General features: G+C 37.5%; 1 protein-coding gene across 1 annotated transcript in view; it reads right to left on the bottom strand.

Moving 5' to 3' along the window:
• Positions 1–21179, bottom strand: part of PRRG1 (proline rich and Gla domain 1) — a 142898-nt gene that overhangs the window by 55835 nt on the left and 65884 nt on the right. Inside the window, exon 3 of the mRNA XM_059911288.1 lies at positions 11677–11837. Coding sequence (XP_059767271.1) covers positions 11677–11837 — 161 coding nt within the window. The remainder of the gene's footprint in view (positions 1–11676; positions 11838–21179) is intronic.

Here is a 21179-nt window from a genome sequence, read left to right as displayed (position 1 = left end):
GTTAGCATCGTACATTAGGATGGCACATTTGTTATAATTAATTAACTAATATTGGTCCATTACTATTAGCAATGGATTTGGATTTCACTGGTTTTCCCACTAATGACCTTTCTGTTCCAGAATCCAATCCACATTGCACCTAATCGTCATATATCTTTAGTCTCATCTGTTCTGTGACAGTTTCTCAGTCTTTTCTTCTTTTTCATGACCTTGACAGTTTTGAGGGGTCAGGTATTTTGTAGAATATATCTCAATTTGGATGTCTTTGGTAATTTTCTCATAATTCCACTGGGGTTATTGGTTTGGGGGGAAAGTATCACAGAGGTGAAGTCCCTTCTCATAACATGCTATATATGACTTATCACTGATGATGCTAACTTTGATCACCCTGTCAAGGTAGTGGTTTGCCAGGTTTCTCCACTGGCAAAGTAAGTGGAGAAGTAAGGTATTTCCCCCCACTTTCCATACTCTAATCTTTGGAAGCAGATCGTTAAGACCAAGCAACCCTCAAGACAGGCAGAGAATTAAGCTCTGCCTCCTGGAGAGGGGGGTATTTACATACACAGTTTGGAATTCTTGTGTACTGTAGATTTGTCTCTTCTCACCTATTTATTCATTTATTTGTATCATTATGGACTCAAGCATTTATTATATGCTTTAGGTTATAATCCAACACTACATCACTTATTTTGTTATTCAAATTTTTCTGGCTTTGGCCACTGACAGCTCCTTCAGGTTGGCTCCTGTGCCCCTTGGACATGCTCTCATCTGCTCTTTGAGTACTTCCTTACTTTCTGTTACTGCAGTACACTTCAGCTCATCTTGTATTCTCCCTGCTCCAGCCCTCGAATCAGCCATTTCCCCCAAAGAGTCCTGATTTCTTTTGCTGTGGTATAGTATGAGAGACCCAGATCTGGGCATTGAGGGGGACTGTGCAGTTTTGAGAAGCAACCAAGCCGATTCTTAATGCACTCTCAAGTTTGAGGACAGCCATTTTGGAAAGTCAAGCACAAATAAACTAGAAATAATTTGTCAAGAAAAGTTCTGAAGTAGTTGTTTTAAAGAATTACTACTATTTTCCTCATGTTAGTTCAAGATTAAAACTTCCAAAATGCAAAAGCACCCTGGGGGACCTGTAGAGAGGAAAAGAGAGAAAACAATGGTAGAGATCGAATAATGATTCTGAAATAAAGTGATTATAATTCAGCACCTAAAAACTAGAATAAAATATATTTATCAAAGGCTTTCTCTGTGCCAGGCACTAAGCTAAGTGCACAGCTCCAAACCTAATGCTGAGGGTGTAATTTCTCCTTTTTTAAAGGTACAGAAATTGAGGCCTAGAAAGGTGAAATGTTTGCACAAAGCAATACAGTCAGTAGGTGGCAGAGCTGAGACACCAAATCAGGTCCATGTGATCTTCCAAGCAGAGGATTTGCACACGGCATTCTGTTAACTACTGCTTATGTGAGTATGCAGGCTGTTTCTCCCAGATCTCAAGTGCCAGGAGGGAGGGTCAGCTTATTCACTGTTGTATGTCCTGTGTCTGTTATACAGTAGGCACTCAGCAGATAACATCCGAGTAAATCTGACCAAATTTCTACATTGGTGAAGAGGAGGACCATGAAGTATAACACATGTTCTTCTATTGTATCTTATAATTAGACTTATGTTCCAAATTAGGTAAGAAATTACCAAAAAAGAATTTTTACTGAAAGCATACTTCTAACTTCACACAGTTCAGATTTGGGGATGATGAAAATTAAGTATGAGTAAAACTGTCCTGAGTGATAAATTTTAGTAAACAAAAAGATAGTATGTAGTCTAAGACTAGAAAGCAAATGCCAAAAGTCAATAATTTTCTTCTCTGCCTGGATTAATCAAGTGAACTTCAAAGATGATACTTTGTTATTCAAATGCTTCTTAACACAGAGCAGATCCTTCTTAACATATAACAAACAATATTCTGAAATAGATGTTCTGAAATAGATCAAGGATCAGAATACCATTTCTATTACACTTACTAGACCAAAATCCCCTGATTACACCTTTTTGTAAATGGTATGGTTTCAATGGCATAAGCAAACTCAGATGACAGGCCTTAAACCATAAAGAAGGAAAGGAACCTAACACCAACATAATAAAAAATACATTTTAAATTAAGTCCACATCTATCAGCTAACTTGTGAACAAGTTTCAGATCACTACTGCCTATGAATAAATGTACTTCATAATATGCCAATCCATTCGTTCATTCCTTCATCAAATATTTATTTAATTCCCATTATGTGCCAGCACTGTCTCATATGCTAAAGACCATAGCTATGAACAAAACAGAAGAGAAACACTGCTGTCATAGAGCTAACAGTTCTGGGGGGAGAGCAACAATAAACAAATACAACAAATAGATGTCAAATGGTGGTAAGTGCTGGGAAGAAAAATAATTCCCAGAAGGGGCAAGAGGTTGCAATTTAAAGTAGGATACTTCCTCACTGAGAAAGTGAACTTGACGGGGAGTGATGAGGGAGCTCAGAAACATCCATGTGGAAGAGGAAAGAGCAAGCGCCAAAGCCCTGAGGCAGGACACGTGCTATGTGTGTGTAAGGAATCCACAGGAAAGTGATTAAGGGGTGATGTGTCATAGGAGATGAGATAAAGAAGTACCTGCAGCCATAGTGGAGGTGTGGAGTGGAGAGGGATAAGGACTGATCGTTTAGTGCCTTGTGGGTGATTCTGAGCACTTGGATGTGTACTGAGGAAGACAGGAAGCCGTTACAGAGAAGACACTTTAAAGGATCACTCTAGCCTGCTCTTTTGAGAATGACCTATGAGGAGGGGGCCAAGAAATCATACGAATGAGAGAGTGATGGTGGCTTGGATGTAAAGTGGTAACAAGCAGAGAGACTGAGAGGTGGCTCTATTCTGAATATACTTTCATGTTAGAACCAACACTGTTGGCAGATGGAGTGGGGATATGAAAAAGAGAGAAGAGTCAGGGATGGCAACAAGGTTTGGGGCTTAGCAAAGAGATGGATGGATGCGTTACTACCGCATACTGAGATCAGAAAGGCTGTGGCAGAAGCAGATTTGGAGGGAAGGGACACAAATTTGTCTATGTTTAGTTTGAGAAACGTATCCAATTCCAAGAGGAGATGTTAAGTAGGCAGTTAGTCACTCAGGTCTGCAGTTCAAGGTAACCCTCCAGCATATAAATTTGGGAGTTACTAGCATTTCAAGCCACAAACTAGGAAAGCTCACCAGGGGAGTGAGTACAGACAGAGCAGAGTTTCAAGAAATGAGGTGATTGCTGAAGGGAGATGTAGGGTGAAGAGAGTTTTTTTTCCTAAGAGGTGTGTAGGCTAATGAGAATGATTCTATAGAGAGGAAGAGGTGATGCTGGTGAGTGCGGAGAATTGCTTGAGCAATTGCTGAAAGAGTTTCTTCTTCTATTTGCTTCGAAGATTGCTGAAATGCAGTATCCAAAGGATACAGAGAAGCACTGACACGCATAAGGGCCAGAGAGGGAAGCAATAAAAACATCATCATTCACCTTGAAAGCAATAAAAGAGGTCGGTAAGGTAGTAAGGTATACAATTAACACATAAAAATCAATAGCCTACAAAACACATACCTGACAATGGATTTGTATCTAGAATATACAGAAAACTCTCAAAACTCAAAAATACAAGACAACAAACAATCCAATTAGAAAAAACCCAAAAGACAGGAAAGGAGATTTCACAGAAGAGAATATATAAATGGAAAGCATATGAAAAGATGTTCAACATTACTGGCCATTAAGGAAATGGAAATTAAAACCACAATGTGGTATCACTACACATCTATCAGAATGACTAAAAAAGGAAACACAGTAACAGCACCAAGTGCTGGCAAGTATGAAGAGAAACTGGATCACTCAAACACTGCTGGTGGGAATTTAAAACGGTAATTTATACAATAACAACTTAGTCTGTCAGTATCCTAAAGAACTATACTTATACTTAGCATACAACAATTATACTCCAGAGAAATAAAAACTTATGTTCACACAAAAACCTGTACACAAATATTCATAGCAGCTTTATTTAAAATAGCCCCAAACTGGAAACAACCCAGATGTCCCTCAACGAGTGAATGGTTCAACAAACTGTGATACAGCCATACCATGGAATACTACTCAGCAACAAAAAAGAATGAACTATTGATATACACACAACTTGGGTGAACTCAAGAGCATCATGTTGAGTGTAAACAGGCAATATTAAAAGCTTCCATATATATGATTCCATTTATATAACATTCTTGCAATGACAGAATTACAGAGGTGGGGAACAGATTAGTGATTACCACAGGTTAGGGATGGAGGTGGTGGTGGTGGTGGTGGGGGGGGGGGTGCGACTATTAAGGGAGATTTTGTGCAAATGAAAGAATTCTGCATCTTAACTGTAGTGGTGGTTACAGGAGTCTACACAAGTGATAAAATGGCACAGAACTATACACACGGATTGTACCAATGTCAGTTTCCTGGTTTTGATACTGTACTACAATTATGTAAGATGTAATGACTGGGGGAAACTGGGTAAAGGCTACATGGAACCTCTCTGTATTATCTTTGCAATTTTCTGAGAATCTATAATTATCTCAAAAGTTTTTAAAAACCTAATGCATCCTTGCAAGTATAACTTGGACCACAGGATTTCTTAGAACTCAAGTCAAAATAAATATATGGTTTATTAATTTAAAAAAATCAATAACCTAGTACATGAGTGTTCATAGCAGCTTCATTTGTAATAACCCCACACTGGAAACAACCCAAATGTCCATATATGTATAATGATATACTACTCAGCAATAAAAATGAATAACTATTGATATGTGCACTATGGACATCTGAACATAATCACGCTGAGTAAAAGAAGTCAGACAAAAGAGTGCATAATGTATGATTTCACTTATAGAAAACTCTAGAAAATATAAACTAATCTACAGTGACAGAAGTCAGATGAATCATTGCCTTGGGGTGCTCTTGATCATGGGGAGAGGTGGGAAGGAGGAATTACAATGGGGCAAGAAGGACCTTTTGGGAATGATGAATCTGTTCACTATCTCGACTGTGGTAATGGTTTCATAGGTGTATGCATATGTTAAAACTTACCAAGTTGTATACTTTATATATGTGTCGTTAATTGTATGTCAATTATAACTCAATAAGGTTTAAAAAAATCAATAGCTTACACATTCACAAATAATAACCAGTTAGAATATATCATGGAAAAGAACCCATGTACAATAGCAACAAAGAAATAGTTAGGGACCAACCTAAGAACCGTGCAAAACTTATATGATGAAAACAATAAAACATTCCTGAAAGGGAGAAATACTGATTTCAACAAATAGAAAGAAATCTCTTCTTGTAGAGGGTGATTTAATATCTTAAAGATGTTAGTTCTCCCTAAATTAATTTACAAACTGAAAGAAATCCCAATAAAAATACTGACAAATGATTTTTTTCTGTGCTAGACAAATTAATACTAAAATTTATATGGAAAAATAGGCATGTAAGAATAGCTCACAAAACACTGAAAAAGAAGAGCTTATAAGGAGAACTAGTTCTAATTTATACTAAGTATACTAAAAATCTTCTATAAATAAAACAGTGTGGCACTGGCATTTGAGCAGAAGGATGGACCAATGGACCAGAATATAAAATCCTGAAATTGACTAGGCACATACTGAAATTAGGTATATGATAAAGGGTAATTAAATCACTGGGGCAAAGAGAGATTTCATAATAAAGTGTGTTTGGACAACTGGATAGCTATGTGAAAAAAATCAGATCCATAACTCACACCACACCCAAGAATAAACTGTAAGTGAATCAGAGATCTAAATGTAAAAACTCAAATATGTTAGAAGAAATTGGGTGAATTCCTCTATAACCAGGGCATAAGAGGATGGTTTTCTACTATGATTAAAAATCTGGATTTAATAAAAATATTTCTTTAATTTATGGCTACAATGAAAATGAAAAAAAACTGCATGAGAAAAATCCATAAGCAAAGTCAAAATATAAATGACAACTGTAAGCAAATATTTGAAATATGTCACCAATAAAAGCTAGTATCTCTAATATACTTATTAAAAATTCAGGGAAAAAAAGACCATAAATCTGATACAAAAATGGGCAAAAGGCAAAGACAATTCACAAGACAGATATAAAAATGGCCCATAAACACATGGCAAAATACACAACTTCACTCATAAGAGAAATGTAAATTGAAACACCACAAGATACCACGTCACACCCAAAAGATTGAAAAGAATGTCAACACTTTTAAAATACACTCTGCTGGTCAGACTGTGAGGAAATAGGCACTCTCAAATATCTGGTGGGAATGTAAAATAGTACAAGCTTTACAGAGGGTACTCTTGCAATATCTAACAAAAGTACATATGCACCAATCCTTGACGAGCAATCCACTTCTAAGAATTTACCCTGAAGATATACTTCCAATAATGCAAAATTATTTACTACAGCATTATCTGTAATTGCAAAAATACTGGAAACTACTTAATGCCTAAATACAGTAGACTGGTTGAATAAACTGTGACACATCCTTACAAGGAAGTACTATACAGATTTTTAAAAATAGGATAATCCCTGTGAATACATATGGAGTGACTTCCAGAATGGATAGATGGATAGATGAATATAAATGTTTTTCCCCTCCCTATTACGATATGGGTATTAAAATTCTGAAACCACTGTATGTGTGTTGTAGAACTGGACAAATGAGTTAATATATTGATGTTATTGAAGGTCAGGGCCCTCGTTGTGGAAGAATATCTACAAAGAATATCTACATCGCACCTACAAATACAGAATGGGGAAAACAAAGAAGAACCCTGAGGGGTACTGGAATCGGAGATCAGCAGGATGAATATGCAAGTCCATACACCACACACACGCACATACACACATTTATATGCATATATGTGTGTAATTATTTTCCTAGCTCTGTTGCTGGAAGGCCCAGAAGCAATGATACTCTGATAGCAATGAGAACACTCTAGCTCCCAGATCTTGGTTTCTAAATATTATTCCTAACTATAAGTAAGAAAGGCTCCTCAGAGAAACAGCCAATTCCAAGACTGGGGCAGAGAAAGTACAAGATTATCCTGGAACACCTTGTTGGGCCAAAAAGTAAAAAAGTGCTAGAAAAACTGATAGGGACATGTCAAAGAGACAGAGAAGCCAGTTTGAAGAAACTTCCATTAACCAAATTTGAGACATTTTGATCAAAACACTGACAGCAATGAATTATAACTCACTGAATAAAATGATCTATGAAAGATAGATAAAGGGCAAGTTCCTGCCCATAGTGGAATGCCAACTAACAAACGTACACAGAATGATGGAGTCAGAAATCTACCATTTAGCGTTATATTAAACTAGAATTTAATTGATTCAGTCAAGAACTATCAACAGCAGACATTAAAACTAGTGGGTAAGGTTGGAACTCATTTGAAAATACAAAATAAGGGAAACAACATATAAAAAAGCTGTGGACTGATTGCACTCAAGATCAACTCTAGGAAAGAGTGGAAGGAGAAATTCTACTGAAAAGGAAAAAAAAAGTTGATTTCTACTTGTATCTCACAAATCTTAGGACTTTTAATAATCCCGTTATACATATTTCTATGATAATCTGAACTTAAACTTAGCTGAGGGGGGAAATGTATGTGAGAGCAAAATGCCATGTAAGGTGGGCAGAAATCATGTCTGATTAATGTGTACGATCCACAGCCAGTGTATATTTACAAAGTTTACTTAAGTCCTGACATATTCCATAGTTCAATCTCAAAGTATTATACTTCATGTAGTACTAAGAATGCTGTTTGATGATCATAAGAATACTAGTACCTGGAGAAAAGCCTAATGACATTTAAAGATGCTTGTTTTTAATAATGTTCTGGATTCAGAAGGGAAATTCAGGCTCAAAATTCTATATGCAATCAAAAGACTAAACACTAAAAAAAAAACACACACAAAAACTAGTAGGTAGAAGTTTGGTGGAGAACAGAAATATTTACATAGTTTCAAAGTATCTTCCCACTAAAGTTCTTACCTTTCCTTTAAAGGAGAATGATAAAGCAGGATGAAAAGTCATTAGCTTTATGAAAACCACAGCAGAATATCTAAAATTTGTATTTTTTGAAAAATCACAATATCAAAAACTAAGTTCCATTTAAGTACATGAGCTAGTTTTTCATTAAAAACTGCATGCTACAAAGCACCATTTATACTATAATCCTATTGTCCTTATTAAAAATTATATACTAAAAATAGGCTAGAATGATAAATACCAAAATTATAAAACTGATGGTGCTAAGAATTCAAGTGATTTTATTCATTTTATGTTTTACTACATTTTCAATTTCTCTACAATTAACATATATTAATAAGAAGAAAAAATATGTAAAAAAACCCTGCAAGAAGTAAGCAGATACAGAAGAAAAAAGCTGGAAAGAAATTAAAAAGCCAACAGTGCTTTGTGATTGCATAATGGCATCATGGGTGATGTATTCTTTTCCCTGTTTTTAACTGTGGGACTTAAGATTTAAAAACCATGATGCTCACAGCTTATCACTTTATAAACTGATTTTACCTTTGCTGTGCACACTGGAATCTAGCAATGCTGCCTCTCTGATAACCTCTCCTTGAACTCCTTCCTCTTACGCCCTGGATCTTTCTCTACCTAACAAGAGAACAAATCCTCTTTCTTTAAAACTTCTGCATCCACTGCTCCTGAGATTATTTGATGTCCCTTTATAACATCTAACATCACTTGTTTTGCATGTAGTGTTATTTTCATGGTGAGCGTACAGGAATGGATCTTTATATAATGGCAACCACTGGTAATGTCATTTCCTACCATAAAGCAGTTCCAGAGAATATATACCACTGCCTTGTGCTTTCTCATCCCTGTTCTCCTTGCATAGCAATTGGTCTAGAGTACGGAGAGGTGAAGAGGTATCTTGTCAGAGGGAGGAGGGGAGTTCTGATATGTCTCTTCTTTTGTAGAAGTAAAACATTTAATTTTATTATTTTTTATAACATCTTTATTGGAGTATAATTGCTTTACAATGGTGTGTTAGTTTCTGCTTTATAACAAATTGAATCAGCTATAGGTATACATGTATCTATCCCCATATCTCCTCCCTCTTGTGCGTGCCTCCCTCCCACCCCTCTAGGTGGTCACAAAGCACTGAGCTGATCTCCCTGTGCTATGTGGCTGCTTCCTACTAGTTACCTATTTTACATTTGGTAGTGTATATATGCCCATGCCACTCTCTCACTTCGTTCCAGCTTCCCCTTCCCCTTCCCCGTGTCCTCAAGTCCATTCTCTACACCTGCGTCTTTATTCCTGTCCTGCTCCTAGGTTCTTCAGAACCATTTTTTTTTAGATTCCATATATATATGTTAGCATACGGTATTTGTTTTTCTCTTTCTGACTTACTTCACTCTGTATGACAGACTCTAGGCCCATCCACCTCACTACAAATAACTCAATTTTGTTTCTTTTTATGGCTGAGTAATATTCCATTGTATATATGTGCCACATCTTCTTTATCCATTCATCTGTTGATGGACACTTAGGTTGCTTCCATGTCGTGGCTATCGTAAATAGAGCTGCAATAAACATTGTGGTACATGACTCTTTTTGAGTTATGGTTTTCTCAGGGTATATGCCCAGTAGTGGGATTGCTGGGTCGTATGGTAGTTCTATTTTTAGTTTTTAAGGAACCTCCATACTGTTCTCCATAGTGGCTGTATCAATTTACATTCCCACCAACAGGGCAAGAGGGTCCCCTTTTCTCCATACCCTCTCCAGCATTTATTGTTTGTAGATTTTTTGATGATGGCCATTCTGACCTGTGTGAGGTGATACCTCATTGTAGTTTTGATTTGCATTCCTCTAATGATTAGTGATGTTGAGAATCCTTTCATGTGTTTGTTGGCAATCTGTATATCTTCTTTGGAGAAATGTCTATTTAGGTCTTCTGCCCATTTTTGGGTTGGGTTGTTTGTTTTTTTGATATTGAGCTGCATGAGCTGTTTGTAAATTTGGTAATTAAAAAAAATTAATCCTTTGTCAGTTGCTTCATTTGCAAATATTTGCTCCCATTCTGAGGGTTGTCTTTTCATCGTTTATGGTTTCCTTTGCTGTGCAAAAGCTTTGAAGTTTCATTCGGTCCCATTTGTTTATTTTTGTTTTTATTTCCATTTCTCTAGGAGGTGGGTCAAAAAGGATCTTGCTGTGATTTATGTCATAGTGTTCTGCCTATGTTTTCCTCTAAGAGTTTTTTAGTGTCTGGCCTTACATTTAGGTCTTTAATCCATTTTGAGTTTATTTTTGTGTATGGTGTTAGGGAGTGTTCTAATTTCTTTCCTTTACATGTAGCTGTCCAGTTTTCCCAGCACCACTTATTGAAGAGGCTGTCTTTTCTCCATTGTATATCCTTGCCTCCTTCATCACAGATTAGTTGACCACAGGTGCGTGGGTTTATCTCTGGGCTTTCTATCCTGTTCCATTGATCTATATTTCTGTTTTTGTGCCAGTACCATACTGTCTTGATTACGTAGCTTTGTAGTATAGTGTGAAGTCCAGGAGCCTGATTCCTCCATCTCCATTTTTCTTTCTCAAGATTGCTTTGGCTATTCGGGGTCTTTTGTGTTTCCATACAAATTGTGAAATTTTTTGTTCTAGTTCTGTGAAAAATGCCGTTGGTAGTTTGATAGGGATTGCATTGAATCTGTAGATTGCTTTGGGTAGTATAGTCATTTTCACAATGTTGATTTTTCCAATCCAAGAACATGGTATGTCTCTCCATCTGTTTGTACCATTTTTAATTTCTTTCATCAGTGTCTTATAGTTTTCTGCATAGAGGTCTTTTATTCAACCTAGTTTTGGAAGTTTTAGCCACAGCAATCAGAGAAGAAAAAGAAATAAAAGAAATCCAAATCGGAAAAGAAGAAGTAAAGCTGTCACTGTTTGCAGATGACATGATACTATACATAGAGAATCCTAAAGAGGCTACCAGAAAACTACTACAGCTAATCAATGAATGTGGTAAAGTAGCAGGATACAAAATTAATGCACAGAAATCTCTTGCATTCCTATACACTAATGATGAACAATCTGAAAGAGAAATTAAGGAAACACTCCCATTTACCATTGCAACAGAAAGAATAAAATACCTAGGAATAAACCTACCTAAGGAGTAAAACATTTTAAAACAGCATCACTATATGTTAGCTTCCTCTGCACTTTCTCCATGATTTAGCACGGTATGGTCATAATGGTATCTATAACTTTCCCGAACAAAGCCTTGTGTAAAACATGCTTCCCCCTTGCTCAGATGATCGATCTCAACTCAGCAGGGTCCTATGGCAATGGAGCCCTCAAAGACAGATCAGCACACAGGGAAGTGAAACTAGACCTCCGACCCGCAGAGTCGGGTGGCTTAGTTAGAGGCCCCGTTCAGAGTTAGTTCTTTGGGAGGGTAGTTTTTAAATGATAGCAATGCACACAATTTGGGAATGCAGGTTTCAAATATACATCACAAAGGTAGGCAAATCTGTGAACATTTAAAAAAGATTGCCAGTATACTTACAGTTTTTTCATTATTTTCAAAAGCTTCTCTTGCTTCTTCAAATGTGCAGACTTCTTCTTTGCATTCACGTTCAATATTGCCCTGCCTTATCTCTTCAAAAAGTCCATTAGCTCTTGGGTAGCGTTTTAATACTGAATTGGCTTTTTCTCCTGTGAGGAAAACTAAAAAGAGATATAATAATAAGCATAAAATGGTAATTAAAAAAATGTGGAAAGTTAATATACAAGATGAAATCTGCTAGATACTCTTTAGAGAACATAGCCAACACCCTAAACCTCTTTCTCTAGGTCAGCAATGAAGTGACTTTCAGCTCTCAACCACCAATCTGCTGTCTTCCTCATCATGTGAGTGTGTCCTTTCAGTAGCAGTTGCCCTGGGCAGGGACAGTGACATGATTAACGATGTTACATCCAGACTTTAGCACATTCCTGCCAACCATGGGTGTTTAAATATAGCAATAATGATACCAGTACTTATACTCATAACTGTAAGAGGATGCCCCCAGGCGTTCTGCTGTTGGACAGCAGCAGTGAAATCAAAATCCAGTCTGTGGGCTATCAGTCTTTGTCCCCCTAACTAAAAATAAATAAAACTCCAGTTGACCTAATATAAACCCAGAGAACACTTACTTGTATGAAAGGAAGAGTTGACAAAATAATATCAAGAAATTAAGACAAATTTGGCCATAATTCATTCCAAGGAATATTAGTAATAGTTTTGTTCTAAATGCACTTAAATATATTTTGACACTTTAATATATTTAACCCCATTTCAATGTCCTTCAGAAAAAGAAAATTGTTCCGCATGACTTATAGGGGCATTTCATATAAACATTCAAAATGCATATTTATGATACCCAGTAAAATAAGGCAATGGTTATATGCATACTCATGGGGAATTATTTTTTTTTTATGTACAGATTCATTTTAAACTATACTTCAATTACATTTTTCTAAAACTGTCCTGCTTGTTTGGAGAGATAAATAGAATGCTACCAGAATTTAATCTCTGCTAATGCAAATTAGAAAATTTCCTAATCTTAAAGACCTCTGACATGAGAGAAGGCACATTACAGATCCTTCAAGATGTATTTTAAAAAAAAAAAAGGTCTACATTTTGCAAAAAACATTTTGAAGTAAAATGAAAAACGGTAAATGCTCTTTTAAAAATGGCCACAAGAGCAATGAATTTAAGGTTTACCTCATTTGAGAAATGTGTATTTCACTTCATAGAAGATACGGATTCATTACTTAGGATTCTTTAAAGTATCCAAATTGATACCAATTAGATGGCTACATTGAAAACTACAGTAGGCCTTCCATAAGTGTTTCCTTCCTTCTGTACTTCAGAAGGGTAACCATCGATAAAAATTAATCACACAGTCATAAAATATCGTTAGAAGAAATCTTAAAAAATAAAAAAATAAAAGGATGCTGTTGAGTTGGAGAGTAATAGTAGAATTTTCTATCAGTGCTTTTCACAGTTTAGCAGCATCAGAATCCCCTGCTGGACTTATTATCACACATATTGCTGGGCCTCCCTCCCAGATTCTCTGATTCCATAGGTCTGGGGTAGGGCCAAGAAGCTGCATTTCTAGTAAGATCCCAGGTAACGCTGGTGCTGCTGGTGCCACTCCCACAGTTTGAAACCACTACTCAAATGGGAGCTCCTTAGAAAACTAGTTCTGAGGAAGGTGTTTATGGAATGCTGGGATTAACAAATTTAAAAAAGATCTTTTACTGCATGACTTTTCAGGACCCTTAATATGCATTTAATATATATTTTAAATCTCCAGAAAACGAACATGACACAGGCATGTGTCATATTTATTTGACTGTGGAGCCCTTTTTCAAGGAACATTTCACTGAATTAACAACTTCCTAGCCATTGGTTTTATTTATGCCATGACAAACAATTCTCTTCCATATAATAGGCCAACTAATTCACAAAGACAGTAACTGATTTCTCTCGAGGCTTCTCTTTTCTAGGATAAACATGTCTAGTTCCTTCGTCTGTTGGTCATATAAAATAGACAGACGTCTCCGTACCGTCTTTACCTCATAAAATATTGTATTCTACACTGAGTGTGGCCTGACAAGTACAAAACTGATCAGGGCTATTGGCTTCCTTGTTTCTAAACACAATAGATATGTCAATAAAGTCGAACGCATCTTTGGCTTTTGGGACAGTTTTCTTGAAAATAAACCAATCAGTAATAATGTATTTTAAGCTTTTAAGAGGAAAAAAGAAACCTAAATTCTCCTAAGAGAAAATGTTATATACACTATCTCCATAAAGGGGTCAAGGAAAGCAGCTAACTCTTGAAACCAGAAAGCAGGCTAATTCAGAAGGTTAAGCAACTATAAGGTAATGTACAGCAAGACACAGCCCTTCTTATTCCAGCCTAATCAAATTACCAAGAGCACTCCACAAACACCTCCTGTGTATTTTCTTGTACTGGAAGGCAACATGATATAATACTGAGAACTCTAGATGGAATAAGCTGGCAAGTAGATTTTATCTCACCTGCCAAATGTGCTCAATTAGAAGATACCACCTAGAGTAAGAGTCCGACCAGTAGGAAAGATATTGTTACAGATTAGTTCCGTCTGCCATATATTAGGGAATAGGAAGTTGTGGCAGAGTATTTGCTGTTCCTCATCAAGGTAATTTGGAAATGTCACGGGTGATACCAGAATCGGGATTCTTTCTATGTGGAAACAAAATAAAGGGGAAGGTGGCAGCTTGGACCTATAGGATAAGATCAGACTATTTCTTCCTAAAACACTGGGCAATTTCCACGATGCTAGGGCTTATGTTTGGACTTAATGTTTGAAACTAAAGATGATTACTTCCCTCTACCTCCTTCTCATCAAAATGTGTGAGTTACCCCACAGCTGTCCAGAATCATGTGTATGCCTTCATCAGAGATTACATGATGTGGCAAGTATACAGAATGTAAATTTACTTTGAGAACACAACACTGAGGTATTAATCAAACATGTTCTTTTCTCATTAAAGGACATAAAGAAAAACCTAAGCTGTTTTCTTTAGATTCAGTTAGGAAACACCCTTACTAAAGAAAATATTTAAACTCTAAGACTGGTAAACACATAAATGACCACAAAATAAGTATATTAATTCAAAAAACGTAACTACTTTTTCATAATTTCAAAATAAATAGCTCTCACCCATGCTTTCTCTTCAAAAGAAAAGAATAAAAATAAATGAAATAAGATAGCTTCTCAAGTAACTCTCTAAATTACTGCCTTAAACCGAAATATGTAGTCGTGTTATATATTTTTAATGCATTGCAGCATACTAAAACTGACATTCTAATGCCAAAAATCTTTATCTAGGTAAAATCATGTCCGTACATTTGCTGAAAAACAGCAGATGTTAAGGCCTGAAAATTAACAGCCCACGTGGAAAATCTCTACTCCACTTATCTAATCAGTTCTCTAATCTTGGGTCTGGATTCATTGAAACAGCCATTATTTAAAGTTGCAAATGTTTACATTTTTCTTTTAAGTGAACAAAATTCCTTCTTTAGGACATATTTACTGAACACAGACTATGTACATTGAGATCATGACAAGTCACAAAGATGAGTAGGAGACTGCCTTTGACCTCAAGGTTCTTCAGTGCAAGAGATAATGAAGATAAAAGAGATACACAAACAGCTCTAACGCAAGATGAACAAGGTAGATGCTCTTTGAGGTCAGCAGGCAGGCGTACTTCTACTGGGTAGGTGTGTTTCGGGATGGGAGAGGGACCTGGAGAAGGGCAAGTGAAAAGTATATTTGGGCTGGCCTTTTAAAAATTGGCAGGATTGGGGCATGCAAAGATGGTGAGGAAAGACATCCTAGGAAAACAAAATAGTGAGTGAGGGCCTGAAATCGAATAAACCTATGGCCACAGATGAGGAATATGAGCTGGTCAGTAGGGCCAGAGTACACGATTCAAAAGAGGAAGAGAGGGAAATGAAACCGGAAAGGGGCCTGATAGCCATGTCATGGAGGCATTTAATGTTAGGCTAAGATATTTAAACTATTTGACAGCATTCAAGAGTTTAGACCGATACTTCGTGGAGAATAACCTAGAAAAATGTACAAGTACAACAGATTTGGGGGTAGGATGAAGAGAAAATGGAGGGATAAAGGCCAGGAAAAAGGCTACTTACAACAGACCAGGTTAAGAAATAATGAGATCATGCATTAGAATGGTGGCAATAGGAAGGGAAAGAAAGGGACAGATGTGAAATATGGGTGATCTCTTTGGCCACTACACCCATCATGTACCTTATTCCTCAGTCAAACCAAATCTTACCATCCTTCATATAGGTTCTTTTATGCCTCCATAATTCTGTACCTAATATTTCCTCTGCCTAGCAAACTCCTATTCCATTCAGATGTAACATCCTCTAAAAACCTTCCCCAGATTCTACTCCCCACTTCGTTAGACAGAGCTGCTACAGACTCTCAGTATTTACGTATACTTCAATTATAGCAATTAACTAAAGTATATTGTAATTTTATTATAATTTTTGGTATGCCTGTCTGGTTCCCCCTCAAGACTTGAGGGCAGGGCCCATGTATTATTAATATTTTGATCCAACATCTGTCTTTCATAATACCTAGTAAAGACCTTGGTACAGAACATGATTCAATAAGCGTGGAATAAAGGAAAAGGCAGAATGGGAGAAACTTGGTATCTGAATGACTAGAAGCTGGGAAGCCATGGACCATGCCTCTAATTATGAGGCAGCATCGTAAACGTAATATATGATTATGAAATCAGTACATTTACTGCAAAGTTTCTAGTGAGACAGCACTTGAATATCCTTCTGCAAGAGAAACTACCTTTTGAAATTTGTACAGTACTTCTGTTTGGGCTCCGCTTGGAGCACAATTTTTGTTGTTCTGAAAGAACCATTGATTTGCCATAATACTTATGTAGAGGGAGAGTAGCTGGACAACTACTGTTGTGGGAAGAGGGCACAGCCAGATGCTTTTTGGCTTGGCAAGGAACTAGCACCTTGGCTCCCCAGGGTGCGGCAGTGAATTCATGAAGAATGTGCAGGATAGTTTACATTTTTGGAGAAATGCATTGATACTTAACATCTGTTGGACACCACACAAACTATGAGCTTAAGGTAATTCACAGTTTCATTATTAGATAGTTCTACATTCCTTTCCTTTGTGAAACTGGATTTTCGGCTATGATTTAAAAAAAAAAAAGTGCTGTGTTTGACAAGAAGTGAGAAGGTTTGAGAAGTTGTGCGGTGCCCAACAGGTACACACATCCAATTAGTAAGTAACTGCATGGCTATTTAAGATAGAAATATTGAAACAAAGCGAGTCACATGAGTTTTTTGGTTTCCTAGTGCATTTATAAACGTTATGTTTACACTATACTATAGACTATTAAGTATGCAATAGCATTATGTCTTTAAAAAGCAATGTACATACCTTAATTAGAAAATACTTTATTGCTAAAAATGCTAACTATTACCTGACAACACAGGGTTGCCACAAACCTTCAGTTTGTAAAAAACCACAATATTTGCAAAGTGCAATAAAAGGAGGTATGCCTGTATTATTTTTTCAAATGGCTACCAAGCTGTCAGGATATAAATACCTATTAAGTTGTTTGGACCTAATTACTTAATAAATGGAACTATTAGGCATTTCTTTTGGCCTATAGCTGCTGTGAAAAAGTCACTGCAATAACTAAGGGCGCCTTAAACTCAGAAAGTTTGGGAACCTCTGACCTAGGGGTTCTAGAGGCTGATGGAGTCCTGCCACTGCTCTCCCAAACACATCTGGCACACCATGCTTGAATGGGCTGGGAAGTTCCTTCTCTGAGGAAGGAAACTGAGATCCCTTCTGAAAGTTTACAGTTACTGAAACCTGTCACATGGGTTACTGTGGCCCTGATAAGAGCCAGCAGGAAAAGAATATAGTATAGTCCCCCCCCATCCAGTCACACCCCTCAATTGTAGGTTATCCTAAGGTCTCCCTCAATTAGCCACTCTGGTTCTGTGAGCTTGCCTGGGAAAGAGGCCAGGGAGATGAAAATGAAACAACAGGGTCACTAGGTAGCCGGAACACTGGGCAATGGGGCCTCCTGTGTTATGGAGCGAGCACAGGTGAGTGAAATGCTGGGTAGAAAGGTGCCCTCCTCTTTTCCCAGCGCTGCTGGTAATTACTACCAGCCCAGCAAAGGCAACGTGTGCCACAGTTCACAAAGTGACTCCTCTATTGTCCTTGGAATTGTCCTGGGTACCAGAAAGCCTGGTTTTTTGTTTTTTTTTTTTTAAATAAAGCCATTTCTTTAGTTTTAATTTATTTATTTATGGCTGTGTTGGGTCTTCGTCTCTGTGCAAAGGCTTTCTCCAGTTGTGGCAAGCGGGGGCCACTCTTCATCGCGGTGCGCAGGCCTCTCACTGTCGCGGCCTCTCTTGTTGCGGAGCACAGGCTCCAGACGCGCAGGCTCAGTAGTTGTGGCTCACGGGCCCAGTTGCTCCGCGGCATGTGGGATCCTCCCAGACCAGGGCTCGAACCCGTGTCCCCTGCATCGGCAGGCAGATTCCCAACCACTGCGCCACCAGGGAAGCCCCAGAAAGCCTGGTTTGATTGCCCTGGTTTTAATGTAAGACTATACGCCGGCAACAACAGCAAGAACATGAAGAGCAAGAGAGGATGGGGACTTCCTACAAATGCACCTAGCATTCCATTATCTTTCTTCAGTGCAGGAGGCGGGGCATACTCCTCTATCTGTGGGAGAAGGCGAGCTTCATGTCCTACTACTCCGCCATCTTGATTGCTCCTCCCAGGGCGTACTCCTCTAGACCTAAGGTGCAACCCTAGAGTTCTTCAATTTCCCATGGGAATAGGGTTGGTCAGGGAAGGAAGACAGACATTCTCATATTTCCAGGGGCTGTGGCTGTTTAATCTGAGTAACGAATGTGACCTCATTGGTATTCCAAGCTTGTTAAATGGTACACATCAGTTACGCATTTAGAAAGTAAGAAAAAGTTGTTAAAGCAAACAGCTATGAGAGGAAAGCAAAAACCCTACGCTTTCCTTCCTCATCCGTAAAATTGGAATAACAGCACCGACGTCATAGTTATAAATGAGGTAATGGACATAAAGTGCTTTGCTCAGAGCTTGGCAAAAAATGGAGCTCAATAAACAAGAGTGTGATTTGTTGTCACCATGACAGCTGTCATGGTGGCAGTTATTCCATTAAAGGAAAAACAAGAGATTTACCAAGACGATAAAAAAAAAATACACTTAGAAAATAAAAGAATAGGTGATCAAGGATAGGGTTAACTTTCAGTGAGTCTGTATGTTGAACTCCAGGGATGCCTAGAAGTTTGGTCCCCTTGGTCAAGATTGGGATGAAATGTACTAGCTTTATAAAGTGCTGTTTAAAGCCCTTGGAGGCACTCTGTACTAGCTTGTCTACAATGTTTATTGAAAAGGTATAGATTGATGGTTTGCACTGACGGTATGCAGCCCAATTTCATCTGTATGACCACTGGGTATCAAAGATTCTCAGTAAACATGTGCCTTGGCTCCCCTGAGACCAAGGTTATCTTGCATGTATCTCGACTGTTCACAATTAGAAGAAAAAGCATGCCCTGTGTGACTAAAAATGGCCTTAGGAGCCATCTTTCTCCGGCTGCACCATACCTTTAGCCATTATTAAAGCCTTATGAGAGTCTCATAGGTCCTTTCAATTAGCTAATGTTGAGTAGTGCCTACTTTGATGATTCATAACTAGTTTGAGGATATCATGAGATTTAAAAATTTCAGAAATTCTTCAGAATGTAAATTAAGGACTATTTCTGGTCCTTATTTAGAAGGACTTGATTCTGTAAGAAACTCATAAGCAAGTATCCTTTACCATACCTTATATGTTTACTAACTTCAGTTTTGATCAAATGTATGCTGATAGTCTATCATCATGAGAATTTTAATAATAGATCACAAAGAAGCTCTTAAGAAGGACAGATTAAGAAATGAAAATCATACACATGACAGATATATATGTTCAGCGAATCATGAATGAGTAGCTACAACAAAATATACTAAATAAATTATTTTCCATTGATACTTGGGTTATTTGATAGTTCAGGTAGCTATTCAATATTTGACATAATCACTGTGGATATTAAGGACAGTAAGACATTATTTATGCAGAAGTCACTCAAATAAATCCAGTCTCATAAACTTAGAAACAAAAGATGACCAAGGTCATGCATTATAACTTATCTTATGTTTTACCTACAGGGGAGCCTCAGCTCCCTTAGACTAATCAAGGATCAATTTACTCAACCCTCATCCACGAGCCTGGCTATAAGACTTGAAAGCCTCATTGCACATTAAAGAAGTAGAAGTAGAAGGGACTAGGGGTGGGCTGAACTGGATCAACACACTGACAGCAACAAGAAGTGAAAGCTGATGAATCTGAAGACAAGAGGACAGACAGACAGAAGGCTCTTTGAGGGTTATTTAGAGTAGGTCCTAACCCTGCTCACACTAACAGCTCCCAAAGCTGGGATTATGTTTATGATGGTGAACCTGAGTCACCAAGAAAGGACCACATGATGTTCACGATATTGTTTAAGAAGGCAGTAAGGTATATGATCTATTTTAGAACTATTTCCATAAAAATAGTTTTTAAAAAGTTTTTTTAACAATTTAAAAAGGTGAGCATGAGCAATCTGCAAAATGTATTTATTCAAATGGAAAGTTCATTCCTAGACAGTGTTGTGTAAATGTTGGTGTGCCACAGACTGAAACTATAATGAGTCCACATGCTAACCAGGAAGCTATGTTTCTTTTCTGAATAAATCTCTAATATCTTGTTTAGTTGTGAATTTCTCATAAAAGACTGCATAAGATGCTAAGCCATCCACTTACTTGAGCCTTCTGTTAGTCATATGAAAACTGCCTTTTGAGGCTATCTTGTTGAAGTCTGAGAAAGCCAATATCCGTTCACCACTTTCACTAGCCCTTTACTGAAACAAATAAAACTGCAGGCAAAGAGAAGAGTATGGTAGGGTGAAAAGGTCCCGAATTTGTAGTCAGGTATGCGGATTCCTGTCCAGCTCTGGCACTAACCTGGCTGCATGATTCTGCATTTGTTGCTTAATTTATCTGGGCCTGTCTCCTAATTTGTGAACCTAAGATGTTGTATATATATGATTTCTTAGGTCCTTTGAGTTGTGACTGTGAAGTTTTATACTTGGAAAGATTTTTGTTACGTGGGAGTAGTGTATCACATCCAAATTCTTTGGGTATATGAATACACTATTTTTCAGCCAAGCAACCACCATCCCCCAAACCAACAACAACAACAAAAAACAAACAAGAAGCAAAAATCAACAAGGAGCACACCAAATCCTGCGCTCAGATTTATATACTATAAAAGAAAATCTTATGAAGTGTCATACTCATAATTCTTTGTTTTCTTGCTTCTAAGCCATTTTG

This window comes from Balaenoptera ricei, chromosome X (genome assembly GCF_028023285.1).
Source record: "Balaenoptera ricei isolate mBalRic1 chromosome X, mBalRic1.hap2, whole genome shotgun sequence".
Classification (NCBI taxonomy): Eukaryota; Metazoa; Chordata; class Mammalia; order Artiodactyla; family Balaenopteridae; genus Balaenoptera; species Balaenoptera ricei.
This window is presented reverse-complemented; position numbering and strand designations above follow the sequence as displayed.